The 15,048-nt window shown below is 43.9% G+C and overlaps 1 protein-coding gene across 1 annotated transcript; it reads left to right on the forward strand.

The window, feature by feature from the left end:
* Positions 1-833: 833 nt before the first annotated feature.
* LOC147525885 (uncharacterized) lies at positions 834-9,508 on the forward strand. Its single transcript, XM_086630844.1, has 2 exons — positions 834-1,546; positions 9,502-9,508. Exons 1-2 carry the CDS (start codon positions 834-836, stop codon positions 9,506-9,508), a joined length of 720 nt encoding a protein of 239 aa, XP_086486970.1.
* Positions 9,509-15,048: the final 5,540 nt, after the last annotated feature.

A 15,048-nucleotide genomic window follows, 5' to 3' on the forward strand; every position in this document is an offset into this window, starting at 1 on the left:
TGCTAGTAACTGCTTCTGCAAGGCTGTACCGAAACAAAACGCTAGTAACTGCTTCTGTAGGGCTATAGTAGAGCTTAGGGTATTCCTTCGCATATAAGGGGAGATCTATGTACTATAGGAACTTTAGGAATGTATTTACCTCATACCACCATGATCCTAAGTCATAGACACACCTGGAATAGGCAAAGCACGCACGCTTATGATAGCTAGTGCAATTCCAGAGCAGAATTTGGGAAACCAGCTAAAATCATTGCAGCTTCAATATTTGCACCAGGAGTTGAAGTGGCACAAACGTTAACTACACTGAATAAGTTGGGTCACTTGGGCTAACAAAACCAACGTATCACAATTCTGTTTATCTATGCAAAGTGCCTCTGACCCATTTCGCACGTGCCTTATTGGTGTGCCAATACTTTTGGCCAAATAATAGCACTAACATTACAGAGTTTCAAAGATTCGTCAATGCCTCTGCCCTCTCATACCAACAACCCAGTGGCATGAGACGGATCTGCAGTGGGTGGGATTGGCCTTTCGATGTGGGATCGGAAGTCCAAGCCGCCTTGATTAGATCACTCAATGTGACCATCCCCGCAGGACTGCAAGAACTTGATCTTTTAGGTAGCTTGTTACCAGGGACATGGAAAAATGTTTCTGGTTTATGGAACCAGTTAATGAGTCATGACGCCATATGTAAAATCATTCGCCCTCCCATGCAACTTGTAACTGGCTCTGGAGTGGTTTGGTTCCAAACGCTGAAGCAAGCCTATTAGACTAAATTAGGACGCAGTTTCTTCTTCCAAGATAAACCGCGTTTCAATGTGTCCGGCACATCAATGTGGGAAAATGTAAAAACTGGAGCGCTCATTGGGAAAGTATTTACACATGATACGCTCCTGCCCCCCGGAATTTTTCTGATCTGTGAAGATCGTGCCTGGCCCGGAATTCCACAAGGACCTATCGGTGGTCCTGGCTATTTGGGTCGCCTAACTCTCTTTGCCCCTAGCATTCATGATTTTCAAGCTGAACGAACAACCCAAACAAGTCGGGGTAAGAGGAGCCTAAAAGAATTTGACGGCACTTGTAATGACAACGTGCAGCTGCTGAATCCAGCTGAAATAGCAGCACTATCTGTCTTCCTTCTAGGAGCCTCTGACGGCAATGCTAATAGTCAGTTGGCTAAGCTTGCTTGTTGGGCATTGAAACAATTTAATCTTACCTCTGATATTCTCACCTCTCTATTGCTTGATGTAGATGATATCCAGCATGCTGTATTGCAAAATTGCACTGCTATTGATTTTTTATTGTTAGCTCAAGGCCATGGTTGTACTGACTTTGAAGGCATGTGCTGTATGGACCTACCTGACCACTCTCAAAGCATTCATAAGCAACTTGCAAACCTTCAAAGTAACATGCATCATATCACGACACGAGATGACTGGTTCTCAAACTGGTTTGGTAGTTGGAACATACCAGGTTGGATAAAAGGATTAATCATACAAGGCATAACGATATTAGTTGCATTGCTGTTTATGATTCTCTTAGCAGGGTGTGTCCTGAAGTGCGCCTCTCGGGTCCTCCTTAAAGCAATGCCAGGACTATGGATTGTCCAAAAACAGAAAGGGGGAAGTGTGGAGGAATTCCTTTCCGAGACTGGCCATAATATTCTCTCGGGTATGGACAATCCCTGTTTGGGCCCCAGAGCACAAGGTTACCAACTAGATTACTTTTGTCCTTCAAGTTATCTCAATGGCCTTAAAAGGAAATGTAGACTGATAGCCTGCCAAGATGCACGCCTCCTGGATGCCTTTCCGATGACCGCAATGAGGAGACTGAAGGGATGAGCTTATTACCTGTGTTCTGCTAGCGCTGCCCTATCACTATAGCCCACGAGAGTGTGTTTACGCTAAGCAAGCCAATTGTAGAATGTAGTCGTGTCACATCACATTCCGCTATATAACCTGTGTGTTGTTTGTAATAAACGGAGCATGATTTTCTAACCATATTGCTGTATGGTCATGACTCTGGGCCGTCCACAGTAGGGCACTGCAACACTCTTGTTCCTGTTGTTCCGTGTTTTGTGTAAGTAACAAGAGAAGACATTTCGTTCCAGCCGCACCTGGCCCTATACCCTGAAAAGGGTGAGAGGTGTCAGAAAGCAATGGGGACAATTTGAAATCTCTATATACTGTTATCTATTGCAAAATCTGGTACCGTGTATTTCGTAAAGTTTATACCATCTAACATCAGCGCATGTAATAAGGCCTTTTAATGTTTGCATAAGTTTGCTGGGCTAGCCCTGAAATGTGTGATTAATCACTGAGTGAGTGTTTAAGCGAGTGAGATGCAGCCTGGCTGCGGAGCAAGTGTGGCGTTCTGATCCATGGTCCCGTGTTCTCTGCGAGGAGAGAGGCCGGAGACGAGTGAAGCGTGTGATACCGTAAAAGCGTACGTGTGAGTGGGCGAGACGTGCAATTGTGCACAAAGCCAGTGCAGTTCTCCCATGAGGGAAACAGCCAGAGACGGACAAAGCGAGTGACAAGCTAAAAATTGTATTATTATTCACACGAGCATCAGACAGAATATTAAGGTGCAGTTAAAAGGGAGGAATGGAGTAAAGGGAAAGTAAGTGAAATGGGGGGAGGAAAAAGTAAACCTTATGAAAAATCCCCTTTGGGGTATATATTAACACACTGGAAAGATATAGTGGGACAAGGAGGCATGGAGAATACGAAGAAACTAATCAAATATTGTAACCAATGGTGGCTGCTTTATAAGCTAGAAAATGAAGCTAAATGGCCCAGTGAGGGTGGAACACTAAATTATGACACGCTTTTACAATTAATGTGTTGTTCCTAAGAAAGGAAGAAAAATGGGATAAAGTTAAATATGCAGATATGCTCTTTGTTCTCCGAAATAACCCTGAATGACAGAGAGATTGCGGACTAATGCCTCCACGAGATCCTATTGTCCTCGCATTAGAAAAAGAAAACAAGAGGGAGAACAAAATTAAATTAAAAAGCTGCTGGTCAGCCTGCAGCGTTGGACAAAGGTGTACTAGAAAAAGTAAAACCCGCCAGGGCACAGAACAAGATCTAACTGATATTTTCAAGCCTCCCCCTCAGTCTCAGGAGCAAAATGAAGATTCAAACGAGACCCCTACTCCTCCAGACAGCCCGGTATCTTCCCGCACTAAGAAAAAATGGCCAGCGGCCGCAGAGCAGCCAACAGCAACAATTCTGCAGGCACCCCTTGGGGAAGTAGTAGGACCGGATAGTGGGACAATAAGAATTAAGATACCATTTTCCTATAATGATTTAAGGGAATGGAAGACAGCTGCTCAGGAATATTGCAGCGATCCAGTAAGCACCACCCAAAATCTTAGATTCATAAAGCAGCACAACCCTAATTGGAATGATATGCAATTATTGCTTGAATGTTAACTGAGACAAAGAAACAATTAGTCAGAAAAACTGCCGAGGATCTTGCAAAAGATCACTATGAGGCTAGGTGAGGAACAAAAGGAAATGGAATTTTTACTAGATACAGTGGCAACATACTCCGTTTTAAATCCTTAATGCCTTTAGGAAATTATTACATTGTAGTAAAAGGAGCAAATGGCCAGAGTGAAAAGGATTACTTTTTGAATTTTTAAAATATAAACTGGGTAAGCAAGCGGGCATTCATAAATTCTTGTATATGCCAAACTCCCCAAAAGCCCTGTTGGGAAGAGATCTATTATAAGAATTGGGAGCCACGATAAAATTCAAGAAAGGTGAAATTACTCTGGAGGTAAATGATCATCAGTATGTACAAATAATGAGCTTGCTTTTAGTTAATATTCCCACAGAAGGAAAAATCAACACGGAAATCACTGACAGGGTGTATCCAGGAGTTTGGGCAACTGATGTACCAGGATGTGCCACAAATGTCCAGCCAGTGGTAATAAATTTGAAAAGCGAACACAGAGTGGTAAGAATTAAACAATACCCACCAAAAAGAAGATAGGGAAGCGATTCGTCCAATCATAGAAACAAAATAGCAGAGGATCAATACCCTGTGGTTGCTAATCCATATAGCTTGTTAACCACTCTGACTCCTGATTTGACTTGGTTTACAGTTTTAGATTTAAAAGATGCCTTCTTTTGCCTCCCTCTCCATGAAGCCAGTCAGAAAATCTTTAGTTTTGAATGGGAAAATCCCAAGAGTGGTCGAAAGACCCAGCTCACCTGGACGGTGTTGCCACAAGGTTTTAAGAACAGCCCTACGATTTTCAGAAACCAGCCAGCAAAAGACCTAGAGTCACGGGAACCATCACAAGAAGAAAGAAAAGTATTACAATAAGTAGACGACCTCCTTACCGCAACCAAGACCAGAGAATCCTGTGTCATCTGGACTGTAATTTTACTAAATTTTCTTGGGCTCCAGGGGTACCAGGTTTCTCAGAGAAAGGCACAAATAACATTGCAACAAGTTACATATCTTGGGTATGAAATCAGTGCTGGTCATCGTTTTCTGGGTCAAGCCCGGAAAGAAGCCATATGCCAGACCCCCTAACCACAGACTGTGAAAGAGCTATGAACTTTCTTAGGAATGATGGGGTGGTGTCGGCTCTGGATATACAACTATGGCTTGCTTGTTAAACCGCTGTATTCTTTAGTAACATCCAGCCAAAATTACCTCCAATGGTATACGGAGCATTCCACCAGCTGAAAAAGGCCCTGATGTCAGTGCCAGCATTGGGACTTCCTGATGTAAGTAAACCATTTTTCTCAGAGAATAGCATTAGGGGTACTGGCATGGGACCTGGGACCATGCAGACGAGCTGTGACGTACTTTTCCAAACAACTGGATGTTGCCGCAAAAGGATGGCCCAGTTGCCTGAGGGCAGTGGCAGCAGTCATCCTGAATATTCAAGAGGTCCAGAAGTTTACCTTAGGCCAGAAAATGACTATTTTCGTGTCCCACACGGTGTCCACAGTCTTTGACGCAAAAGGGGACATTGGCTCTCCCGCAGAGGTTCCTGAGGTATCGAGCCATCATGACCGAACAGGACGATGTTGAAATTATAACTACTAACATTGTTAACCCAGCTTGATTTCTCAGTGGGAACACTGGAGAACGAGTGAATCGTGACTTTCTCGAAACAATTGAGGCGACGCACTCCAGCCACGCTGACTCCAAAGATGCCCCCATGAAGGGGTAGAACACTGGTTCACAGACGGAAGCAGTTATGTTATGAGTGGAATGCGACATTCGGGATACACCGTCACCACTTCTGAAAAGGTAATAGAATCGGGACCATTACCAACTGACACCTCGGCACAGAAAGCTGAAATCTTAACCCTGACTCGAGCTCTAGAAAGAGCTGAAGGAAAAGCTATCAAGCATGCAGAGAGACTTTAAAACTTTTAATGCAGTACAACTTCCTGAAAAAGTGGCAATTATATACATCGGCACACCAGAAGGTGAGCACAGAATTGGAAAGAGGGAATGAACTGGTGGATAGAGAGGCAAAACAGGCTGCTAGAAAAGAGATACAGGTAGAAGGGGCACTAATCCCCAATGGATGTATATCTTTAGAAGGTAAGCCAGAGTATACAAAAGATGACCATAAACTCATTACAGATCTAGAAGGATCATATAATGAGGATGGGTGGGCCATGGCACCACACGAAAAACTTATAGTTCCTTCTTATATGGTTTGGCCATTAGCCCGAGAAGAACACAAGAAAGGCCATTGTGGGGTGGAAGCATTATACAAATATCTTGTCAAAAGTATAGTGGCTCGAAATCTGTATACCGCTGTCAGACAAGTAACTCAGCAATGTGATCTCTGCCTCCAGACTAGTCCAAAGACCATTGCACAGCCAGAAATGGGCCAAATTGGGAAAGGGAATGCTCCAGGACAACATTGGCAAATTGATTTCTCGGAACTTCCTAGAAAAGGGGGGTATCAATATTTGCTTGTACTAACTGATACCTTTTCAGGCTGGCCAGAAGCCTTTCCGTGTAGAACAGCTAAAGCTCAAGAAATAACGAAAGCATTACTCCAAGAAATAATACCCAGGTTTGGAGTCCCAGCAGTAATATCCTGAGACAGAGGAACCACACTTCATCTCTAAGGTAGTGCAACAAATCAGTCACCATCTAGGAACAGATTGGCAATTACATACTCCATATCGGCCACAACTGAGTGGCCAAGCAGACAAAATGAATCATTTGATTAAACAACAAATTGTTAAATTGGGACAGGAAACTAATTTGGCTTGGCCCCAATCTCTGCCTCTGGCAATTTTATGAGTACGAACCAAACCCAGAGCAAAAGAAGGGCTGAGCCCATTTGAGATTTTATATGGGCGGCCTTATGGAGTACAAAAGGGAGTGTCTTCACAAATTAGTGAAGAAATTATGACTTCCTATATGGTGGCATTAAGCAAACAACTCAGAAAAACTGAAAAACATGTATTTGGAACTCGGAGCAGAGGTCTAGATGGACCTGTACATAATATACCACCTGGAGATTTGTATATGTCAAGTCTCTTTCAGGAAGAACTTTGGAACCACAGTGAGAAGGACCATTCCAAGTATTCCTCACCTCCTACACAGCAATCAAGATCAAGGAGTAGAATGCCTGAATTCATCACACCAGAGTAAAAAGTCCATAGATCTCCATGGAAGGTCACGCAAGTCCAACCAGGGAAATTACTTTTCTCACAGTCATAATTATAATTCAGGGGTGGGAAAGCACTTATAGCCAGAATGATACTGAGTGGCCTTGGTAGGTATATTGGATCCATGGGGAAATACTCTGCTCAAGAAGGTTTAAATCTATCTACCGTGATTATGTATGGAAATCAAGAATATTTAAAACAAGAATGGAGTAAGGATACAAAGGGAATTCACTAACTTGTAGGTTGGAAAAATGTAGGGAAAAAATCAAAGGGAAAAAAATGTAAGTAAAAAAATCAAAGTAGGATGCCAAATTATTAATTGTCCCACCCATAAAAAGGCATCCCAAATTACTAAAATTACTATCTCAATTACTCCCACAAATAATGTGCTTCTAAAGAATTAGATTGTTGGCATAGTTTCACACTAGTGCAAAACCACTGAAGTGGCTTGTCTCTGAGCCAATAGTGCTATTGGACTTTCATTTAAATTTAAAATAAACACTGGGCCAGTTACAACAATGCCCGCTGCGATAGTTACACATCGTAAAGAGATATGTCTACCACACGACCGATGCCAATACCTAAGCTAGAACCCAAAATTTATGAAATTGGTCCATGTGTAATAAGAAACACAGGACAGCAGCAAGTGTTATTCAACCCAGAATGGTCTTTCAAAAGGGTTGAGTTATCAATGCAGATTAATGTATCAGAAATCCAACCATTGTGTTCTCCTTTCTTACACACCTCTTATGAAGGATGGACTACTTGGCTAAGAAAGAGGAAAGGTATTTCTCAAAGACAAAAACCAAGAGACCTGACGAGGCTATTAGGAACAGGGTTGGGAGTTCTGAGTACCATAGACTCAGAAGTAATAATGAACAAGCTGGCCGCTGTCACTAGAGATCTGTCAAAACTGCAATGGCCCTTACAATCCTCGCTATTGACTTTAGGATCTTACCAGATTGGGAACAAACATAAGAGACCACAATATAATTGTAGATGTGATCGACAGGCTACAAGCCAATATCTCACTAGCTCTGAGTTGTGTTCAGGCCCAACTATGGATGCAATCAGATACTATGGTATCGCCTCTATTATAAGAGAAGGAGAAGAAGGGATATTTCCCACTGAAAACCAACAGGTAGTCTGAGATGGTGCCACAAGCAAAGAAAGAGAGCTTCAATCCTGGTGGAATATGGTAAATTTTACTGGTAACCCCACCACGCACACAGTTACAGCCTTTGGACTAACCATTTGTAATGTTCTAATAACTGTGATCCATCTAATTATAGCTTTAGGGATATACCATGACAGAACCCTGCTTTATCCTTTCGAACATAGAACATGGGCCCAAAAGGGTAAGAGACAGATGACAAACAGTAGCTCTAAAATCCTGCATTGTGCAAGAACAAGGATTTCTAAGTGAAAGTAATACCGTATGAGCACAAGATATCTGTCTTGATACTGATCAAAAGGTGTGTCATTTTGAAATTCGCCCTGATGTTGGCTCAAAGACAATCATAATATATGCAGGGAAAGGTTGTACATGTCTACGAACAAAATGTAGCTCCATATTTGTAGAAGAAACGGAAGTAGGCACTAAAAATCATTCAAACTTCTGCATCTGTAATTTCAATTGAATCACGGGATGTGACTTCCACTATTCTGCTCCCGTTACATCCCATCATATTTTAAAATCAGACTATACATTGATCTACGAGTTAATACCCACAGCTATAGGAACAAATCTAACTTCGATAAAGAAATTGCTACAGCATCCTGGTTTAATGCAAATACTGGGCAAATTAGAAAGACCGGACAGAAAAATCTGGTGACAGTTCATTATGATGCAAACAAGATAAAGAAAATTGTAAAAAGAGAGTAGAGAAGGATGGAGAACATAAATGGTGGGAAGCACTTTTTGGATGGTCAGGATTTTTCAATCATCTAATACATCCTGTTATAATACTGTTAATAGCTACAGCTGCCTTGATGCTGTTACTAACACTTCTGTACATATGGATTTGGTATGTGTTTCGAAGGGTATCTTCAATGCACAAATCGTTATATCAATCGGGAAACTTAAGCAAGTAAAAGAATTTACTTGATTTAATAGAAAAGGGGGTACTGATACGGGGATAGGTATAGGAGTAGGCATAAGACTACATAAGACTATATTAGCTATTATTTCTACGGATAGGTATAAGAATAGGCATAAGACTCTGGGAAATACATAGCTCTGTGAATTGCTAGAAGTTATTAAATACTAATCCCTGCTTTGAAACACTAACTACCCGAAAAGAAGGCCGGTAAGAGAGACAAAATAAATGATGGCAAGGTTGTAACTCGTGACCCATAGGGAGAAAAACAGACAAAGAGGAGAGATAAGGACTAACGAGAACTAGCGTTTGCCTTCAAACAATAACAAGTAGGAGACAACCAGGTGTCCACTCAAGGCCAGGGAAATGGTTTGGCTCTACAGGCCCAGCCAAAACAAGAGTTTTAGAGAAGGAGTGAAAACACACAGCGAGGAAGACCTACGGCCTTCATCCCAAAGACCCCTGCCCACGACCACCAGGAGGCATGTCAAGGAGGAGCCTGAGGCGGGGGCTATGGAAATGAGCTCCAGGGAGAGACTGCCCTTTTGGGGGGAGGGGGTGATGAGTATGTCTGTATAAATACAAGAAAAACTGCTACGGCGGGTGTGCACGTCTGTGGTGGAGCGATCCCCTGTGCACCCAGCGCTGCAATAAACACACCTACTGGGCAACTTTCCAAGTTGTGGAGTCTGTTTCCGCACTTCACTCTTTGTCTGTTTTTCTCCCTACAGGTCATGAGTTACGACCTTGCCATCATTTATTTTGTCTCTCTTACCAGCCTTCTTTTCGGGTAGTTAGTGTTTCAAAGCAGGGATTACAATTTGATAACTTCTAACATCTCACAGAGCTATTTCACAGAGCTATGTATTTCCCAGAGTCTTATGCCGTCTTATGCCTATTCTTATACCTATCCATAGAAATAATAGCTAATATAGTCTTATGTAGTCTTATGCCTACTCCTATATCTATCCCCGGTATCACTAGGGCTAACCACGGCGCAACTTTCCCCGCTTTTTATATTTTAAATTGGGACCCTGAGTTGAATTCACCTCAGAAATCGACTCCTGAAGCGCGACGAGTGCTGGAGGAGGCTCAACAGGCTGTTTCTGCTCGTCAGGTTTATTGAGTGGATCCCTCCTCCATTGATATCACTGTTTTCATTACCACTCCAGTTTTTCACCCTACAGGTATCATTGGCCAGTGGCCTGACCCTTTGCATATTCTGGAATGGGTCTTTTTGCAACATCAGCCAAAAAAGACAGCACCCACATTGTTTTAATTGATCGCTTGTCTGATAATCAAATGCCGCCAACGCAGTTTGCAATTAATGGTAGCGGATCCTGCAACAATTGTTCTTCCAGGACAGCAGGAACACTTTGAGTGGAGCCTTACTAACAGTGCTACTCTGCAAAGCACGCTGCAAAACTTTTCGGGACAGATTGCTAATCATCTGCCCAGCCACAAATTACTGCAATAGGCATTATCGACAAGCTTTACCTTGCTGCCAAAAAATAGTCGGGTGCCAGGGCAAGGACCCACTGAGGTGCGGAAACAGACTCCACAACTTGGAAAGTTGTAAAGTAGGTATGTTTATTGCAGCGCTGGGTGCATGGGGGATCGCTCCACCACAAACGTGCACACCCGCCGTAGCAGTTTTCTTGTATTTATACAGACACACTCATCACCCCCTCCCCGAAAAGGGCAGTCTCTCCCTGGAGATCATTTCCATAGCCCCCGCCTCAGGATCCGCCTCAGGCTCCTCCTTGACATGCCTCCTGGTGGTCGTGGGCAGGGGTCTTTGGGATGAAGGCCGTAGGTCTTCCTCGCTGTGTGTTTTCACTTCTTCCCTAAAACTCTATAACTCTTGTTTTGGCTGGGCCTGTAGAGCCAAACCGTTTCCCTGGCCTTGAGTGGACATCTGGTTGTCTCCTACTTGTTATTGCTTGAAGACAAATGTTAGTTCTCGTTAGTCCTTATCTCTCCTCTTTGTCTGTTTTTCTCCCTATGGGTCATGAGTTACAACCTTGCCATCATTTATTTTGTCTGGGTATATGGATTAGCAACCACAGTGTATTGATCCTCTGCTATTTTGTTTCTATGATTTCTTTTACCACTGGCTGGACATTTGTGGCACATCCTGGTACATCAGTTGCCCAAACTTCTGGATACACCCGGTCAGTGATTTCCGTGTCGATTTTTCCTTCTGTGGGAATATTAACTAAAAGCAAGCTCATTATTTGTACATACTGATGATCATTTATCTCCAGAGTAATTTCACCTTTCTTGAATTTTATCGTGGCTCCCAATTGTTCTAATAGATCTCTTCCCAACAGGGCTTTTGGGGAGTTTGGCATATACAAGAATTTATGAATGCCCACTTGCTTACCCAGTTTATATTTTAAAAATTCAAAAAGTAAGCCTTTTCACTCTGGCCAGTTGCTCCTTTACTACAATGTAATAATTTCCTAAAGGCATTAAGGCTTGATTTAAAACGGAGTATGTTGCCACTGTATCTAGTAAAAATTCTATTTCCTTTTGTTCCTCCCCTAGCCTCATAGTGATCTTTTGCAAGATCCTCGGCAGTTTTTATGACTAATTGTTTCTTTGTCTCAGTTAACATTCTAGCAATAATTGCATATCATTCCAATCAGGGTTGCGCTGCTTTATTATGAATCTAAGATTTTGGGTGGTGCTTACTGTATCGCTGCGATATTCCTGAGCAGCTGTCTTCCATTCCCTTAAATCATTATAGGAAAATGGTACCTTAATTCTTATTGTCCCACTATCCGGTCCTACTACTTCCCGGAGGGGTGCCTGCAGAATTGTTGCTGTTGGCTGCTCTGCGGCCGCCAGCCGTTTTTTCTTAGTGCGGGAGGATATCGGGCTGTCTGGAGGAGTAGGGGTCTCGTTTGAGTCCTCATTTTGCTCCTGAGACTGAGGGGGAGGCTTGAAAATATCAGTTAGATCTTGTTCTGTGCCCTGGCGGGTTTTACTTTTTCTAGTACACCTTTGTCCAATGCTGCAGACTGAGCAGCAGCTTTTTAATTTATTTTTGTTCTCCCTCTTGTTTTCCTTTTCTAATGCAAGGACTATGGGATCCCGTGGAGGCATTAGTCTGCAATCTCTCTGTCATTCAGGGTTATTTCGGAGAACAAAGAGCATATCTGCGTATTTAACTTTATCCCATTTTTCTTCCCTTCTTAGGAACAACACATTAATTGTAAAAGCGTGTCATAGTTTAGTGTTCCACCCTCACTGGGCCATTTAGCTTCATTTTCTAGCTTATAAAGCAGCCACCATTGGTTACAATATTTGATTAGTTTCTTCGTATTCTCCATGCCTCCTTGTCCCACTATATCTTTCCAGTGTGTTAATATACATCCCAAAGGGGATTTTTCATAAGGTTTACTTTTTCCTCCCCCCATTTCACTTACTTTCCCTTTACTCCATTTCTCCCTTTTAACTGCACCTTAATATTCTGTCTGATGCTCATGTGAATAATAATAATACAATTTTTAGTTTGTCACTCGCTTTGTCTGTCTCTGGCTGTTTCCCTCGTGGGAGAACTGAACCACGGATTCAGACTCTGCACTCGCTTTGTGCACAACTACACGTCTCACCCACTCACACGTACGCTTTTACGGTATCACACGCTTCACTCGTCTCCGGCCACTCTCCTCACGGAGAACACGGGACCATGGATCAGAATGGCACACTTGCTCCGCAGCCAGGCTGCGTCTCACTCGCTTAAACACTCACTCAGTGATTAATCACAAAATCACACATTTCAGGGCTAGCCTGGCAAACTTGTACAAACATTAAAAGGCCTTATTACATGCGCTGATGTTAGACGATATAAACTTTGAATGGTATAAACTTTACGAAATACACAGTACCAGATTTTGCAATAGATAACAGTATATAGAGATTTCAAATCGTCCCCATTGCTTTCTGACACCTCTCACCCTTTTCAGGGTATAGGGCCAGGTGCGGCTGGAACGAAATGTCTTCTCTTGTTACTTACACAAAACACAGAACAACAGGAACAAGAGAACGTATAACAGAGCAGATAACAGACAATTACCGATCCAGCTATTACCCCTTCTGCAGCTGCTAATATTCCATAAGCCATATGACTGTGAGGTTGCGCTACTTACCCACCCCTCTGTGTCAGACTCAGTGTTCGGGCGCCCAAGTGAAATGCCAAAACGGCGCCTCGCCATTCAGGGAAGTAGCGAAAACCTCTGAGTTTGCTCGATCTGCTCGCAAGATCGCTAGCGGCCTGCCAGTCCCTGGTTCTTGCTGGCCCAGTCTCCGGATCTGGATTCCAGCTCACCAGTCCCTGGTCTCAGTCTCTGGTTCTTGCTGGCACAGATTCCAGCTCACCAGTCTCTGGTTTCAGTCTCTGGATCTTGCTGGCACAGATTCCAGCTCACCAGTCTCTGATCCTCTAAGGCAGCAAACTCCCCAGGGCCCTCCTTACCGCAGGGCACCCTGCCCTGCCCGGGGACAATGCTGCACGCCGGACGTCTCCGCGCGATTTACCAGCAGCCCCATACGCCGGACGTCTCCGGCCATTCTTACCCAAACATACCGTTTGTCCGCGGCTCAGGAAGTCCTTGTCTGCCTCTGCGTAATCGGCTGAGGAGAGGAGGCTCCTCCGAGGAAAGTTCTCGGGGCGCGCCTAGGGGCGTCCGCTCTGCAGTCGGTTCCACAGTCGAGCAGAGAGTCTCCTGCCTGGCTCGCCAAAACTGAGGTGCGGAAACAGACTCCACAACTTGGAAAGTTGTAAAGTAGGTATGTTTATTGCAGCGCTGGGTGCATGGGGGATCGCTCCACCACAAACGTGCACACCCGCCGTTGCAGTTTTCTTGTATTTATACAGACACACTCATCACCCCCTCCCCGAAAAGGGCAGTCTCTCCCTGGAGATCATTTCCATAGCCCCTGCCTCAAGATTCGCCTCAGGCTCCTCCTTGACATGCCTCCTGGTGGTCGTGGGCAGGGGTCTTTGGGATGAAGGCCGTAGGTCTTCCTCGCTGTGTGTTTTCACTTCTTCCCTAAAACTCTATAACTCTTGTTTTGGCTGGGCCTGTAGAGCCAAACCGTTTCCCTGGCCTTGAGTGGACATCTGGTTGTCTCCTACTTGTTATTGCTTGAAGACAAATGTTAGTTCTCGTTAGTCCTTATCTCTCCTCTTTGTCTGTTTTTCTCCCTATGGGTCATGAGTTACAACCTTGCCATCATTTATTTTGTCTCTCTTACAGGCCTTCTTTTCGAGTAGTTAGTGTTTCAAAGCAGGGATTAGTATTTGATAACTTCTAGCAATTCACAGAGCTATTTCACAGAGCTCTGTATTTCCCAGAGTCTTATGCCTATTCTTATCCCTATCCATAGAAATAATAGCTAATATAGTCTTATGTAGTCTTATGCCTACTCCTATACCTAACCCCGTATCACCACTTTCTTCAATGAAGGGTCTGGGAAAACCGGGAAAGCTATTGTTACCTGGAAGGAGGAATCTGAGTGGCAGGTGCTGGAAGGCCACGAGTCAGGCTCAGCCCAGTTGGGTGAACTGAGGGCTGTTGCCATGGCTTTTCAGCGCTTCTCTCAGTACCTTTGAATTTGGTCACTGATTCTGCTTACGTAGCGGACATAACCCAATGCTTAGATTGTTCACTTCTGAAGGAAGTGAATAATGCGGCTCTGTTTTCACTATTGAAAACTTTGTGGTGTGCAATTCAAGCTCAAGTTCACCCATATTACATTTTGCATATTCAAAGCCACACCAATTTGCCAGGTTTCATAACAGAAGGCAATGCCAGGGCTGACATGCTAGCTAACCCCGCATGGGTAGCGCCCCAGCCTGACAAAATTGCACAAGGCAAGGCATTGCATAGTTTCTTCCATCAAAGTGCGCACACCCTGCAGAAGCAGTTCCACTTAACGCCCACTGAGGCTCGGGACAGTGTCAGCGCTTGTGCTGGCTGCCACGCACTCGCTGCACCTCTGTCATTGGGAGTAAACCCCAGAGGCCTAAAGGCCCTGCAGCTTTGGCAGACGGATGTAACGCATGTTCCTGAGTTTGGCAGTTTTAAGTATGTGCACGTGTCTATTGACACTTTCTCCTCAGCTATGTGGGCAACTGCTCATCCTGGGGAAAAAGGTCGTGATGACATTGCCCATTGGAAACTCGCCTTCGCCACCTTGGGCGTGCCTTTTTCTGTGAAAACCAATAATGGCCCGGCATACATCTCGCAGAAGACGCAGCAGTTTTT

This window comes from Tauraco erythrolophus, unplaced genomic scaffold (genome assembly GCF_009769465.1).
Source record: "Tauraco erythrolophus isolate bTauEry1 unplaced genomic scaffold, bTauEry1.pri scaffold_53_arrow_ctg1, whole genome shotgun sequence".
Lineage (NCBI taxonomy): Eukaryota > Metazoa > Chordata > Aves > Musophagiformes > Musophagidae > Tauraco > Tauraco erythrolophus.

Coding starts and splice junctions, on each gene's coding strand:
- LOC147525885 (XM_086630844.1), top strand. CDS start 834: ATGTGGGAAAATGTAAAAACTGGAGCGCTCATTGGGAAAGTATTTACA.